This window comes from Triplophysa rosa, linkage group LG23 (genome assembly GCF_024868665.1).
Source record: "Triplophysa rosa linkage group LG23, Trosa_1v2, whole genome shotgun sequence".
Lineage (NCBI taxonomy): Eukaryota > Metazoa > Chordata > Actinopteri > Cypriniformes > Nemacheilidae > Triplophysa > Triplophysa rosa.
In genome coordinates, this window is record NC_079912.1 from 1079774 (window position 1) to 1094829 (window position 15056).

Below are 15056 nucleotides of genomic sequence, written 5' to 3' on the forward strand. Positions count from 1 at the left end.
TAACGCTATCAAATGTGCCGCCGTTCATTAAAAATGAGACTTTAACAGCAATGCTTGCAAGGTATGGAAAAATGGTCTCTCCGGTTAGACTGATCCCGATCGGTAGCAAGTCCCCTCAGTTAAAGCATGTGATGTCTTTTAGACGTACTGTCTATATGATTTTGAAGGATAATGTTGACGAACTTGATCTCAAGTCAAGCAGCAGTCAACTCGGATGAGTTGGAAAATAGAAACATTGAAGAAGAAGCTATGGCTATTGAGATGGTAAACCCAGATCTTGGGACTGCAGTGTTGGAAGATGTAGAAAGTGTTTTTAAAAAACCATACAAAAGGAAACTGCTTAAATATCATGCTGATAAGAAAGCTAAAAGAATAGATGGCGCTGGCATTAGTCAGACTGACACGGACAGTGAAAGTGACTTTTCAGTCTGTAGTTTTAGCGCAAGTTTGCCCTCAAGTGGCCCTTCTAGTAGAAACTACACTGTTGATGATATAAAGTCCTTTTTAAAGGTGATGAAGAACTTGCGCAAAGTGAAAATAGAAGAGTATTTTCCAGACATAACGCAATTCACCGATAAAATAAAGACTTTCAGAAGTGAGAATTGTTTCAATATGCAAGAGGATTTCCGTCTAAAGAAAATTCTGACCAGTTTGAGAACTAAATTGGACGAGTTTAGAAACAACAGCTAATACAGGCAGTTCATCTTATTTTTTCTGTTTTTTTTGTCTCTTCTGCTTTTTTCTTTTATTTGTTATGGGAGATATAAACCTTGCATCCCTAAACATTAATGGAGCAAGACATACACAGAAGAGAGCTCAAGTGTTCGAACTGTTAAAAAAAAGAAAATTGATGTGTGTTTTTTGCAAGAGACACATAGTGATGTATCAAATAATGCAGACTGGGTTAAAGAATTTGATGGGTTAGCGATTTTAAGTCATTGTACTTCTTTGAGTGGTGGCGTTGCCATGCTTTTTTTCCGAAAAGTTTTATTCCATGTTCCTTTAATGTTGATGAAGTAATTAAAGGGAGATTGTTGAAAGTTAGTGCTTTATTTGAAAACAGTTCTTATGTCTTTGTCTGTGTATATGCGCCAACCACGGCTTTAGAAAGGATGTTTTTTTTTAAACTTTGGACAATGTTTTGTGTGATTGTAACAGAGATGATTTTTTTTATTGGGAGGGGATTTTAACTGTACTGAAGATGTAATAGATAGAAATCATGTTGAACCACACATGCATTCAAGAAAGAGGTTAATTCAATTGGTAAAAACTCACAACATTGTAGATGTGTGGAGAAATCTTCATGACACACAGAGACAATATACTTGGGCTCACGCTTATGATAATCAGTTATCACTGGCAAGGCTTGACAGATTTTACGTTTTTAAGCACCAACTAAGTATGTTCAGAGAATGCTCTATCATTCCAGTCTGTTGTTCTGATCATAGCCTGATAAAATGTGCCATGACAAAGAATAATATAAAATCAAAAAGTGCTTATTGACATTTTAACAATTATTTGCTGAGTGAGTCTCTCTTTAGAGAAGCATTTAAAGAGTTTTGGAAGAATGCTAAAGCTATGAAATTGTCTTTTTTGACACTGCAACTGTGGTGGGACTTTGTGAAGGTGCAGATTAAGCAATTGTGTCAGCAATACGCACACAACGCCACAAGAGATATAAAAGGGTCAATGAGTATGTTAGAAGAAGATTTGGTGAAATTACAAGAGCTTGCAGGATCTACAAAAGATGTCAAGGCAATGAATGATATTAAAAGAAAAAAAAATTCTAGCTGAAATGCTTGGCTCTATAACACAAGGTGCCATAATTAGGTCCTGTTTCCAAAGTGTTGAGTTAATGGATGCTCCTTCAAAGTTTTTTTTCAATTTAGAAAAAAAGAATGGACAGAAAAAGTTCATTCATGCCTTGAGGTCTGAAAAAGGAGCTTTATTGACCAATCAGAAAAAGAGCTCTACATGTTTACAAAGCTTTGTATAAAAGTGAAATTCCAGAAATAAATAATGATAGTTTTGGTTTTTTTGAAAACTTGCCACAGATATCTGAAGATGTCAATAAAGAAATAAGTAAAACTCTCAGTTTAGGGGAACTTGAAGATGCACTTAAAAGAATGGAAAATGGTAAAACACCAGGAATCGATGGCATTACAGTTGAATTTTATAAAGCTTTCTAGCCAGAGGTGGGTCCAGAATTAGTAGCAGTTTTCAATGAGAGTCTAGTAAATGGACAGCTATCACGAAGTTGCCGAAGAGCAATTATTACTTTATTGCCAAAGAAAGGCGATTTGAATGAAATTATGAACTGGATGTCACGGTCCCACCGTCTTGTTTATGAAATTCTAGTCGTGTGGCGGGATCGGGGCAGAGTCCTTAGGTTTTATGTGAGAAAACCATGAGTTGTTTGTTTTTACTTCTCATGTGTTTTCTCGTGTCTCGTCATTGGCCCCGCTCCTCTCGTTTCCTTGTTATCTTTCCCTGAGTGTTTTATTACCCACACCTGCCCTATGTCATTATCCCTCGTTTGTCTCTCCCTATATATACCCTCATGTTTCTTTGTCTTGTTGCTCGTGGATTGGTTTTTGCATGTGGTTGTACCTGTTCCTGTCTGTTCCAGTGTTCTGTTAAAAGCCCTAGTCAAGTCAAGTCAAGTTTCTGTAAGTTCTTTAGTAATGTTTGTGTAGTATTGTTCCTTTATCTTGTCTTAGTGTTTTTTTTGTCCAGATAACTTTATTGTCTAGTTTTGGTTTTCCCCATCGCGGGTCTTTGTTTTGTGTTTTGTTTGTTTAATAAACGTCTTCTGTTAACCCCTTCACTGCCTGCCTGCAATTGGGTTCTTCTCCATGCACTGCCGTGACACTGGAGACCTGTAAGTTTATTGTGTAATGACTACAAAATGCTTTCAAAGGCCCTTGCCATTAGATTAGGTAAAGCCATCGAGTATGTTGTACATTCAGATCAGTCATACTGTGTGCCAGGCAGAATTTTTTTTCGATAATGTCTCCTTTATCAGAGACATTTTAGACTGTGGAAAGCTCTTTGATTTAGATTTTGGTCTAATTTCAATTGATCAAGAGAAGGCATTCGACAGAATTGAACATGTGTATTTATGGAGTGCTTTAAAAGCGTTTGGTTTTAGCCCAGATTTTATTTCAATGATAAAAGTCTTGTATTGTGGTGTTGAGAGCGTATTAAAGATTAATGGTGACTTATGCTCTCCCTTTAGAGTGTATAGAGGTGTTAGACAAGGCTGTGCATTGTCAGGAATGTCCTCTTCGACGCCCTCCAGCTCTGGCGCCCCCCACTCAGGCGGCCCCCCTGGAGGAGACCGCGAAGAGGAGACCATCGCCCCATCAGCAGCCGCGGCGAAGCGGCCGTCATGGGAAGACCTCAGGGGGATCGAGGCTACCATTGGGCCCGACCCCAGCCACATCGCTGGGAAGTCGGATAGGGACGGATCCTGCCCCGTCTCTCCATCTGCTGGCCCCCTCCGGGGGGCTAGCGCCCACTTACTCTCAAAAAAGGAGAGTTTCCTCTCTCTCTGGGTTACCACAGCGGCTCTCACCCTCTGCACGACGGTGAACGGCAAACTCGACGTTGCGTCATGGCGAAGCGCAATGTCGAGTATAAACACCAGCCCTCAGCACTCTCAGTCAGACAGTGCGTTGAGCTGCGCAGTCGCCAGGCAGGAAAAACAGCAGAGCCGATCTCCTCCCCGGGGGACCTCCCCCGGCAAGGAATCTGTACTGCTAGCCATCGAACCACCCCCCAGGGGGACGATGAAAAAGATCGTACCTTAGTCCCCGTCTCATTCTGGGAGCCTGTCCGGCTTCCCAGGCTGTCAGACTGGCTAGGGAAGACGATCCGTCTCGGCTACGCGATCCAGTCGCCTCACGCCCGCCAAGTTCAGCATCCGATATACCTCAGGATGTTCCCGTACTTCGGGCCGAGGTCACCACCCTTCTGGTGAAGGGAGTGATCGAGCCCGTCTCACCAGCAGAGATGTTCAACGGGTTTTACAGCCTGTACTTCATTGTCCCCAAGAAAGGCGGGGGGTTGCGCCCTATCTTGGGTCTGTGTGTTCTGAACAGGCACCTACACTACAGTATAGCTGCTTTTCAGGTTGGTCACGCAGAAGCGCATCCTGACGTCCGTCAGGTGTCAGGACCGGTTCATGGCAGTCGACCTGAAGGACACGTACTTCATGTCTCGATCCTCCCTCGACATCGGCCGTTCCGACGGTTCGCGTTCGAGGGAAGGGCATATCAGTACAGGGTCCTCCCCTTCGGTCTGTCCCTGTCTCCACGAGTCTTTACGAAGGTCGTGGAAGCCGCCCTCCTTCCCCGTAGGGAAGGAGGTGTGCGGGTACTAACTATCTCGACGACTGGCTCAAGTTTTGGCACACTCTCGAGATCTGTTGTGTACACACAGGGACCTGGTGCTCCGGCACCTAGATCGGTGGGGCTACAGGTCAACTGAGAAAAGAGCAAGCTCTCCCCGATGCAGAGCATCCTCTTTCTCGTTATGGAACTCGACTCTGTCCTCACGAGCGACCCCGCTCACCCCCCGGGGGGGTGCAAAACCCGCGACGAGGAAGCCCTCCCAGAGGCAGCGCGACTGACTAGCGCGACCGATCAGTGTTGAACTGCCTGAAGCTCAGACAGTCAGCGGTCCCCCTATAACAAGAGGCTCCTGGGATACATGGCATCCTCGGCGGGGGTGGTCCCCCTCGGGTCGATGCACATACGACCGCTCCCACACTGGCTGCAGAGTCAAGTTCCTTGGAGAGCGTGGCACACCGGCAGCAGGCGTATGGTCACACGCTTTTCTGCCGACACACACTAACCCCATGGTCTCCATGACCTTCTTGCGGACAGGGGTCCCCTTTGGGATGCCTCCCTGCAAGGTTGGGGTGCCGTGTGCAACGGGCAAGCAGTGTCGGGGCGGTGGACGGGCCCCCGCCTGCGTTGGCATTTCAACTGCCTAGAGTTGTTGGTTGTGCTACTTGCATTGAGGAGGCTACTACCCCTCGTGCAGGGAAGCACGTGCTGGTCCGGTCGGACAGCACAGCTGCTGTGGCGTATTCTTTCACTCACAGCAGCTAACATGACTCGCCCGACGCCTCCTACTCTGGAGTCAGCAGGTGATCAGCTCCCTGCGAGCCACACACATCCCAGGCGTCCTGAACCAGACAGCCGATGCGCTCTCTCGTCAGTCGACGCCTCGCGGAGAGTGGCGACTCCCTCCCCGCGCAGCCGGCTCATTTGGGGCAGTTCGGCCAGGCACAGGTGGTCCTGTTGCCTCCCCGGACTCCACCCATTGTCCACTTTGGTACTCCCTGTCCGAGGTACCCTCGGCACGGATGCCCTTGCGCACAGCTGGCCGCGGGACAAGCGGAAGTACGCTTCCCCCCAGTGAACCTTATTGCACACGTCCTGTGCAAGGCCAGTGAAGAGGAGTATCAAGTGGTACTAGTTACGCCCCTTTGGCCTAACCAGGACTTGGTTCTCGGAGCTGAGGCTCTGACAACAACTCTCCCCTGGCCGCTCCCCTGGCCGGCTTCCCCAGGGGAAGGGGCACGTTACGGCATCCCAGGTGAAACCTGGTCTCCATGTCTGGACGGGACGAGGAGATCCTGAGTGACCCACACCCGGTCCGGTTGGGACGTCACTCAGGCTAGGGCTTCGGCCACTGGGCGGCTATACGCCCATAGGTGGCGCCTCTTCTCGTCCTGGTGCTCTTCTCGGTGAGAAGACCTGCGGAGTTGCTCGTCGGCTACGAGCTGTCCTGTCCTCAAGAGGGACGGGGGAGTAACCTCTCCCCCTCCACACTGGGAATGTATGTAGCCGCTACGGCCGCTCATTATGACCCAAGTGCTGGGTAGCCTCTGGGACAGCACGACCTGGTCATTAGGTTCCTAAGGGGCGCGATAGGGGCCCCACCCCCTTCGAGCCTCTCGGGGTTGCCGCTCTTTCTCAGTCTTGATAAAGACGGCTTTCCGCATGGCGCTCACCTCCAAGAGGGTAGGGGATCTACAAGCACCCTCCGTGTCCACAGATTGCCGAGAACTCGGGGCCGGGATTCTCACGTTATCTTGAGACCCCGCCCCGGCTACGTGCCCAAGGTTCCCACCACTCTCCCGAGAGACCAGGTGGTGAACCTGCAGGCGCTCCCCACCGGGGAGGAAGACACAACCTAGAGAACTAGGCCTCCGCCCGTGAGGGCTGGTGATAGGGGCTTCCCAACTTTGTGTAAAGCTCTGGGTCCCCCTTCCTCTACACTGGAGGGTCATAATTTCGCGTTAGCGTCTTCGTCTGACTCGCCCAGGCCAGTCAACGTCGCTCCGCAGAGATTGTGACGCGGCTCAGTGCTGTGGCGTTTTCCATAGGAACCCCATTCTGTCGGTTCGACACAACGTCGAGAGACCGACAGAAAGGGAACGTCTTGTTACGGATGTAACCTCGGTTCCCTGATGGAGGGAATGAGACGTTGTGTCCCTCATGCCACAACACTGGCCGCCCACCCCAGCGGTCGGGGGAGGATGCTTTAGGCTCCTCAGACCAACAGGTGAATGAATGAGCATGCAAATTTCATTCGCCAATTTTCATTGGCCTTTTCTAAATACTCAGAAAATGATAGGTTCTCAAGACAAACCCCATTCTGTCGGTTCGACACAACGTCTCGTTCCCTCCATCAGCGAACCGAGGATACATCCGTAACCAAGACGATTTTCTCAGTAATCAGATGGAGTCGGAAAGTGAAGGTGAAATGTCTGATTCAAGTACAGCGATGTCACAGACTGAAGGAATAAGCAGAAGTTATGAGGTTATAGACATCAAACATTTTCTTAAGAACACAAAAAATAAAAGAGGTGTGATTGTAAAGGATTATTTTCCTGATCTAAAGCAGTTCTATGATAAGACTAAAAGTTTAATGGCAGAGGGATGTTTCTTAGACTTTGAGGTTTTCCGGATGAAAAAGATTGTGTAGGGTATGGTCGGATCAAAGTTTACCATCTGTGATCGTAAAACACAGTAACCTCTCAGCAGGACTACGACCAGGCACCAACAAGTCTGGCCAAATGTCCTATTCTCAACACCTTCATCACTGACCAGGACAGATTCGGATACTCTCCCCTAGACTTCAAAGGAGGTTCTTGGGGGAGGACAGGACTGTTCACCAAAGTGAGAAGAGCCTCAAATTCTTCCAAAAGAATGTCTCTTTCTCTTTCCTTAGCCACAAAAGACTGGTTTAAAGTGTATACACATGAATCTCCACATTGTATGCTTGTCTCTATGTTATTTTCCTTCACCTGTAACCTCAAAGGCATATGTGCTTAGTGGTATTCTGTGTATATTTACATTCTTGTCCAAACTACAGGTCAATGTAATTGTAACCCCTTTATGTTTCATATCTACGTGTTTCCCTTTTCATGTCTTAGAATATGGTGTATAGCACAGTAATGTATTTTATACCATACTCATTTTATTCTATTCTAAGTCTATTCCTGCTCCAAACTCCCAGACGACCATAAATGCAAATGTGTTAGTGTGCCGGACAAAGAAACATGTTTTCGTGCCCAAAACTATCTCATCACATTGGATCGCCCACCTTGGAGGGGCGTGACGCCCTCTGTGTTAAAACATCTGAACACGCAGGAAAGCTTGCTCTTTTGTGTATGTTCGTTCGCTCGTGTGCGTTCGCACCGTGCGCGTTCGCTCGTTCATATTCTTTCAACCTCTCGAGACCTGCCTCTCCTCAGAAACAGTTTCTAACGGCAGTTTGCTTCTGCTAAATCAATGGACTCACGGCCTGCTCTGAACACATCAGGACCCTTTCATACGCGTGCCAGCACGTGTCCGGAGAAACAAAGAAGCCAATGCAAGTATCTGAACTATTGCTAATCAGTTGCGTATAAGCTTTGCCCCTTTTAAATAAGGAGATTTGTCCCTGATGGTTCGTGCAGATGTGAATAGCTGATTTAATACTGCCATTTTCTTTGCTTTATCTATTTCTTTCATTCTCTACTGTTTTACGTTTTTATGTTTGTTTGTTAATGTTTGGTTTGTGTTAGCTAGTTGATTTTAGTTCCCCCGTAGTGTAGATAAATAAACCGCATGTGTATCCACGCTCAAATTGTTTCTGTGTTTATTTATCACATATCAACGTCACTTAAACTGCTTGATTTCGTTTAGATTTCTGAAGTGGTACTGTACTACAGTAAGAATATTGTTTTTCCAAGCCAGGGGAGTAATATTTCTTAGAGTTGATATACGATCTGCTGATCACTCGGTGGACGAGTGTATTTAGTTTGTAGCTGTTATTAGCTCTGCTGCATCAGGTAAAGTGTATAAAATAATTAATGGTTAATCACCATTAATTATTTGTAGGTTACTGTGTTTAAACTCATAATTTACCCGAAATACACTACAATTGTAACAAAAGTTGGCATTGAGTTAGATGGAACTGAGCACTAAGAACATTTTTAATATGGGTTTGTTTGTTTTTGTTTGCGTGTTTTTTTATTTTAGCATGACTGCAGTGCATGTTGCCTCCTTGAATGTTAATGGTGCTAGAGATCACAGAAAAAGAGCTAATCTCTATGAAATCATTAAGCAGAAAAATATAGATGTCACTCTTATTCAAGAAACTCATAGCGATGTGAAAAATGTAAATGATTGGATGAAGGAATGGGAAGGGTTATCTTTTTTCAGTCATAATACCACTTTAAGTGGAGGTGTAGGAATATTATTTGCAAAAACTTTTAATCCTTTGTCATATCAAGCCGAAGAGGTTTTGAAGGGTAGAGACTTCTAAAAGTCAGAGCAAAATTGGAAAATTATAGTTTTGTTTTTATTTGTGTGTATGTCCCCAACTCAACAACTGATAGGATGCTCTTTTTAAATACTCTATGTTCTGTTTTGCAAAATGTTTCTAATGATGATTATTTATTTTTTTGGAGGTGATTTTAATTGTACAGTGAGTGATTGTGATAGAAATCACATTGAACCTCATATGCCACCAAGAAAACGTCTTTTTCAGCTAATTAATAGGCATGAGTTAAGCGATGTGTGGAGGACTTTTCATGGGGAAAAAAGGCAGTATACCTGGGCGCATACACGTGACAATGCTTTGTCTCTGGCAAGACTGGATAGATTTTACACATTTAGTCATCATGTTGCCATTTTTAAAGAGTGTTGTATTTTTCCTGTTGCTTTTTCAGATCATTGTATGGTGAAAGTTTCTTTCTTTTTAAATTTTGACAAGCCTAAGAGTGCTTATTGGCACTTTAACTCAACTTTGTTAGACAATAAGGATTTGTATGCACTTTTAAATTGTTTTGGGCTGATTATAAAAAAAGAAAGCATCCTTTCAGTCTTTACAGAAGTGGTGGGATTATGGAAAAATCCAAATTAAACAATTTTGTCAGCAGTATGCTCACAATAGCACAAAAGCTTTGAACCAATCAATGAAAAATTTAGAGAATGATATAATGAAGTTAAAAGAATTGGCAGAATCAACAAAACAACAAAGTTACTTAAAAATTCTTTCTGTAAAAAAAATCAACAAGCAGATTTGTTAGGTTTTAAAAACGCAGGGGGCTTTGGTTCGGTCGAGATTTATAAATCTTGATCAAATGGATGCACCTTCTAAGTATTTTTTTAATCTTGAAAGAAAAAATGGACAAAAAAGAATCATTCATGCTCTGCGATCTGAAGAGGGAGCTTTGTTGTCTGATCCTGTAGAGATTAGGAGGAGGGCAATTGGATTTTATAAAGAACTGTACAGTAGTGAATTGGAATCGGATGATATTGAAGAGAGTGTCTTCTTTAAGGATTTGCCAAAGGTGTCTGATACAGCCAATACAGAGTTCCCTTTCTGTCGGTCTCTCGACGTTGTGTCGAACCGACAGATGGGGTTCTCAAGGACGAACCCCTTCTGTCGGTTCGACACAACGTCTCGTTCCCTCCATCAGGGAACCGAGGTTACAACGTAACCGAGACGTTCTATTGCTAGCGAGTATAACAATCCTTGCCTTACGCCTCTACCAACCTTAAAAGGAGTGCATAAGCCACCATTGATTTTGAGTATGCTCTCATTATCACTGTACAATACTCTGACTTTATCTATGAAACTTTTACTGAAACTAAAAGCTTTTAGTGTTTCCCATAAGTATGCGTGTTCAATTCTGTCAAACGCCTTTTCTTGATCTAAAGAAATCAATCCAATATTACTATTAAACAACTTAGAGACATCAAAGATATCCCTAATAAGGGGGATATTATCAAAAATTGACCTTTTAGGAACACAATAGGTTTGGTCCGGATGAATCACCGTATTCATAATTTTTGCTAATCTGTTTGCTAAAACCTTAGAAAGAAGTTTATAATCACTACAGAAGTGAAACAGGTCTCCAATTTTTGATATCAGTGAGGTCCCCTTTCTTAGGAAGTAGAGTTAGGACTGCTCTCCGGCAACTTCTCCGAAGACCTTCATCTAAACTACCACTGAGTACCTCTAAGAGATCCTCTCCCAAGGTTTCCCAAAAACGTTTATACAAGTCTATGGGTATCCCATCAATTCCAGGTACCTTTCCGGATTCCATGCTCTGAACAGCTTCATGCAGTTCACTCAGGCTAATCACCCCTGAAATCGTCTCGGTTACATTGTAACCTCGGTTCCCTGATGGAGGGAACGAGACGTTGTGTCAAACCGACAGATGGGGTTCTCAAGGACGAACCCCATCTGTCGGTTCGACACAACGTCGAGAGACCGACAGAAAGGGAACCTTTGTTACAACAGTTAAGGAAAAATGTACAAGGTTTTATTTTGCCTAATTTTGGTAAGAGTATAAGTCTTTCCGCATATGCTGATGATGTCTTAGTGTTTGTTAGTTAACAGAGTGATGTTAAGATTTTAATGAGTTTACTTAATGATTTTAAAAAGCTATCTTCTGCTAAAATTAATTGGGATAAGAGTGAAGCACTGCTGATAGGGGAATGGAAAAAACTCTCTTTTTCCCTTCCTCCTGGTTTAGTGTGGAAGAAAGGAGGTTTCAAATATTTGGGAGTTTTTATAGGAGATGAAACGACTGTACAAAAAAACTGGGAGGGAACTATTGAAAAAGTTAAAGGCCGACTTGAAAAATGGAAGTGGCTAATCCCAAATATGTCATATAGAGGTCGAACTTTAATTATCAATAATTTAGTGGCTTCCTCGCTATGGCATAAGTTAAACTGCATAGATCCTCCTTTGCACCTGTTGGCAAATATTCAAGCGATTTTAGTAGATTTTTTCTGGGACAAGATGCATTGGGTTCCTCAGAGTGTTCTGTACTTACCTAAAGAAGAAGGAGGACAAGGTTTAATACATCTCCAAAGTAGAACAGCAGCTTTTCGGTTGCAGTTTTTGCAAAGATTTCTATATGGTCCGATAAATTCAGGCTGGAAAGCAGTTGCATGTGAAATATTGCAAGGCCTTGGAAATTTGAAAATGGACAGAAGCCTTTTCTTTATGGACTTGTCAAAGTTGAACATCAATGATATGCCCAGTTTTTACCGGAATGTTCTAAAAGTGTGGAAGATGTTCAAAGTGCAAAGAGGAGAAAATGTTAAATCTCTTCACTGGCTCCTTCAAGAACCGCTAGTATATGGAGCTCGTTTTGATCTAGCACACAATGACTATGTAATTCCTGGACTTACAGAAACACTGGTGGATCATAAAATATGCACAATGGGTTGCTTAGTTCATTTGGCAGGGCCAAACTTTGAAAATATGGAAGGAGTGGCCTTAAGTCTGAGGATTAATTCAAGACGCTTTGTGTTTCATTTACTAGAAAAATGGAAAAAAAGACTCACCTCTGATGAATTGAAACTTTTATCGGATTACTGTGAAAGAAAAACTGTCCCAAATGAGAATGATGTTTTATCTGAATGTTTTCTTTTTCCTATGTTAGATGATGTTTCAGGAATGTTTTTAGTTTTTGGAAATTCTCTATGTCTTAATTTGTTTTTAAGTACTGGCAAATCCTTTTACAAAGCTTGTGTTTTGGTTTTTAACAAAAAGGTATGCAGAGAATTTAGCATAAGCCAAATGGTCGGAGTCATTGAAAGAAGAGCCATCAAGCCCCTCCACTCCCCTTTCTCCTGTTTTCTCCATCATCAAAAGACCAGAGTCAAAACCTCTCACTGAGAGTGTTGATAACCTTTTGTTTCTCTGTTGGATATTTTACGACTCCTAAACTTCAAAGCAGAGGGGAGAAGTCTCTCTGTCTAATCTGAAACTTGGCTAACCAGAGAAAATTCTCTGACAAATAGGAACGTGTGATTCAATTGTCCTTTTCTATAAATATATCTAAATATCTAGGTTATATGTTGTTGCTCTTGCCATTTTTAAATAATCTGTAATTGTTAAATAGGCAAGTTAATTCAGGCTTTGTTCGTATTCGTACCGCCGAATGAATCATGTCTTGATGCACTTCAAACCTTAGCATGTTTGATATATACATGTTTGTCTTTACAATTCCTCCTTGTTTATATACATTGTGTGATCATAGAACACTTTCTTTTCATTATGTTATAACTGGAATGATATCTCATAAAGATGCAAATTAGCAGTTGAGTGGACAAAGAACCTCTTCCCTGCTCAACTCTGATTGGTCGATTCAAACGTCTTGGTTACGGATGTAACCTCGGTTCCCTGATGGAGGGAACGAGACGTTGTGTCGAACCGACAGAATGGGGTTTGTCTTGAGAACCTATCATCTTCTGAGTATTTAGAAAAGGCCAATGAAAATTGGCAAATGAAATTTGCATGCCGGACTCCTCACCGGATGTCCGGGTATAAGAGGGAAGCCGGCGTGCTCATTCATTCACCTTTGGTCTGAGGAGCCTTAAGCATCCTCCCCCGACCGCTGGGGTGGGCGGCCAGTGTTGTGGCATNATTCATTCACCTTTGGTCTGAGGAGCCTTAAGCATCCTCCCCCGACCGCTGGGGTGGGCGGCCAGTGTTGTGGCATGAGGGACACAACGTCTCGTTCCCTCCATCAGGGAACCGAGGTTACATCCATAACCAAGACGTTCCCTTTCTGTCGGTCTCTCGACGTTGTGTTGAACCGACAGAATGGGGTTCCTATGTAAGACGCCACAGCACTGAGCCGCGTCACAATCTCTAGCGGAGCAACGTTGACTGGCCTGGGCGAGTCAAACGAAAACACTAACGCGAAATTATGACCATCCAGTGGAGAGGAAGGGGGACACAGAGCTTTACCACAAAGTTGGGAAGCCCCTGCCACCGGCCGTCACGGGCGGAGGCCTAGTTCTCTAAATGGCGAGAAGCCGCCCGGCACCATAAGGGCCACTGGGTAAACATTATTCCCCCCGGGGGAAAAACGCTGCAGAGACCACTACCTACCGTAGGGAGGAATTAGTGGAGACACCACATGGTCTCACCATCAGGGGAGAACTCATGGGAAAATGTGCGGACTGCAGGAGTTAACCGCAAGGTGGGAGTCCACCTAGGGAGGTCATGGGTTGCCGAGGTGGGAACCATTCATGAGGATACATCAGACGGAACAGCCCACGGAGGGGGGGTTACCACGTCTGGAGCACTAGGTCCGGTTAGAGCTATGTGGGAGATAACTCAACTGTACCCCGGCCTAAGGGGGTAGGGCTGCTCTGCCCAGCCTGCCCCGAGGAAGGTGCTAGTGATGGATAAAATGCCTGTTCTTTACCCAGTGGGGGAAAGAGGGGAGGCGTAATAGCCGCTGATCCCCCTAAGGAAGGGGGAAGGGCTTTCGCAGGCATACGCCCTACCGGCTGCCGGTCCCACACCTTGCCAGGATGCGGGCTGACACTGGTTCCGCGCGTAGGTATTAGAACCTCACAGAGTTGTTGGGCATAGCCCAACCCGCAGCTCTGCAGATGTCTGCTAGAGAGGCGCCCTGAGCCAGTGCCCCTGAGGAGTGACCTCACTCCCAACGGGCAGGGGCGAATTGATATCGGTATGCCCTAATGAGGGCATCCACGATCCAGTGCTCCAGCCTCTGTTTGGAGACAGCCCTCCCTTCTGCTGACCTCCGAAGAGACAAAGAGCTGCTCAGAGCTTCTGGGCTCTGCGTGCGGTCCAAGTAGAGGCGCAGTGCACGTACTGGACACAACACGGAAAGGTTGGGTCTTCCTCCCCAGTGGGGAGCGCCTGCAGGTTCACCACCTGGTCTCTCCGGAGAGTGGTGGGAACTTTGGGCACGTAGCCAGGGCGGGGTCTCAAGATAACGTGAGAATCCCAGCCCCGAGTTCTAAGCAATCTGTGGACACATGGAAGGTGCTTGCAGATCCCCTACCCTCTTGGAGGTGAGCGCCATCAGGAAAGCCGTCTTTATCAAGACTGAGAAAGAGCGGCAACCCTGAGAGGCTCGAAGGGGGCGGGGCCTCTTGAGGCCCGCCACCTAGGACGCAAGAGGGAACGGAGCGCGGGTAAGGTGGTCACCCTCTCGCGCCCCTTAGGAACCTAATGACCAGGTCGTGCTGTCCCAGAGGCTACCCAGCACTTGGGTCATGATGAGCGGCCGTAGCGGCTACATACATTCCCAGTGTGGAGGGGGAGAGGTTACTCCCCAGTCTCTCTTGAGGAAGGGACAGCTCGTACCTGATTGAGTAACTCCGCGGGTCTTCTCGCCGAGAAGAGCACCAGGACGAGAAGAGGCGCCACCTATGGGCGTATAGCCGCCCGTTGGCCGAAGCCCTAGCCTGAGTGACGTCCCAACCAGACCGGGGGTGGGTCACTCAGGATCTCCTCGTCCCGTCCAGATATGGAGACCATAACGTGCCCCTTCCCCGGGAAAGCAATTCGCCATGGGGAGCGGCCAGGGGGGAGTTGTTGCCAGAGGCTTAGCACCGAGAACCAAGTCCTGGTTAGGCCAAAGGGGCGTAACTAGTACCACTTGATGCTCCTCTACCCTGGCCTTGAACAGGACCTGTGCAATGAGGCTCACTGGGGGGAAGGCGTACTTTCGCTTGTCCCGCGGCCAGCTGTGCGCAAGGGCA

At 45.6% G+C, this 15056-nt stretch overlaps 1 protein-coding gene across 1 annotated transcript; it reads left to right on the top strand.

The window, feature by feature from the left end:
- Window positions 1–1784: 1784 nt before the first annotated feature.
- On the top strand, window positions 1785–3812 carry LOC130547275 (uncharacterized). The gene is made up of 2 exons (XM_057323077.1): window positions 1785–2323; window positions 2878–3812. Exon 2 carries the CDS (start codon window positions 2955–2957, stop codon window positions 3810–3812), a length of 858 nt encoding a protein of 285 aa, XP_057179060.1. The 5' UTR covers window positions 1785–2323; window positions 2878–2954.
- Window positions 3813–15056: the final 11244 nt, after the last annotated feature.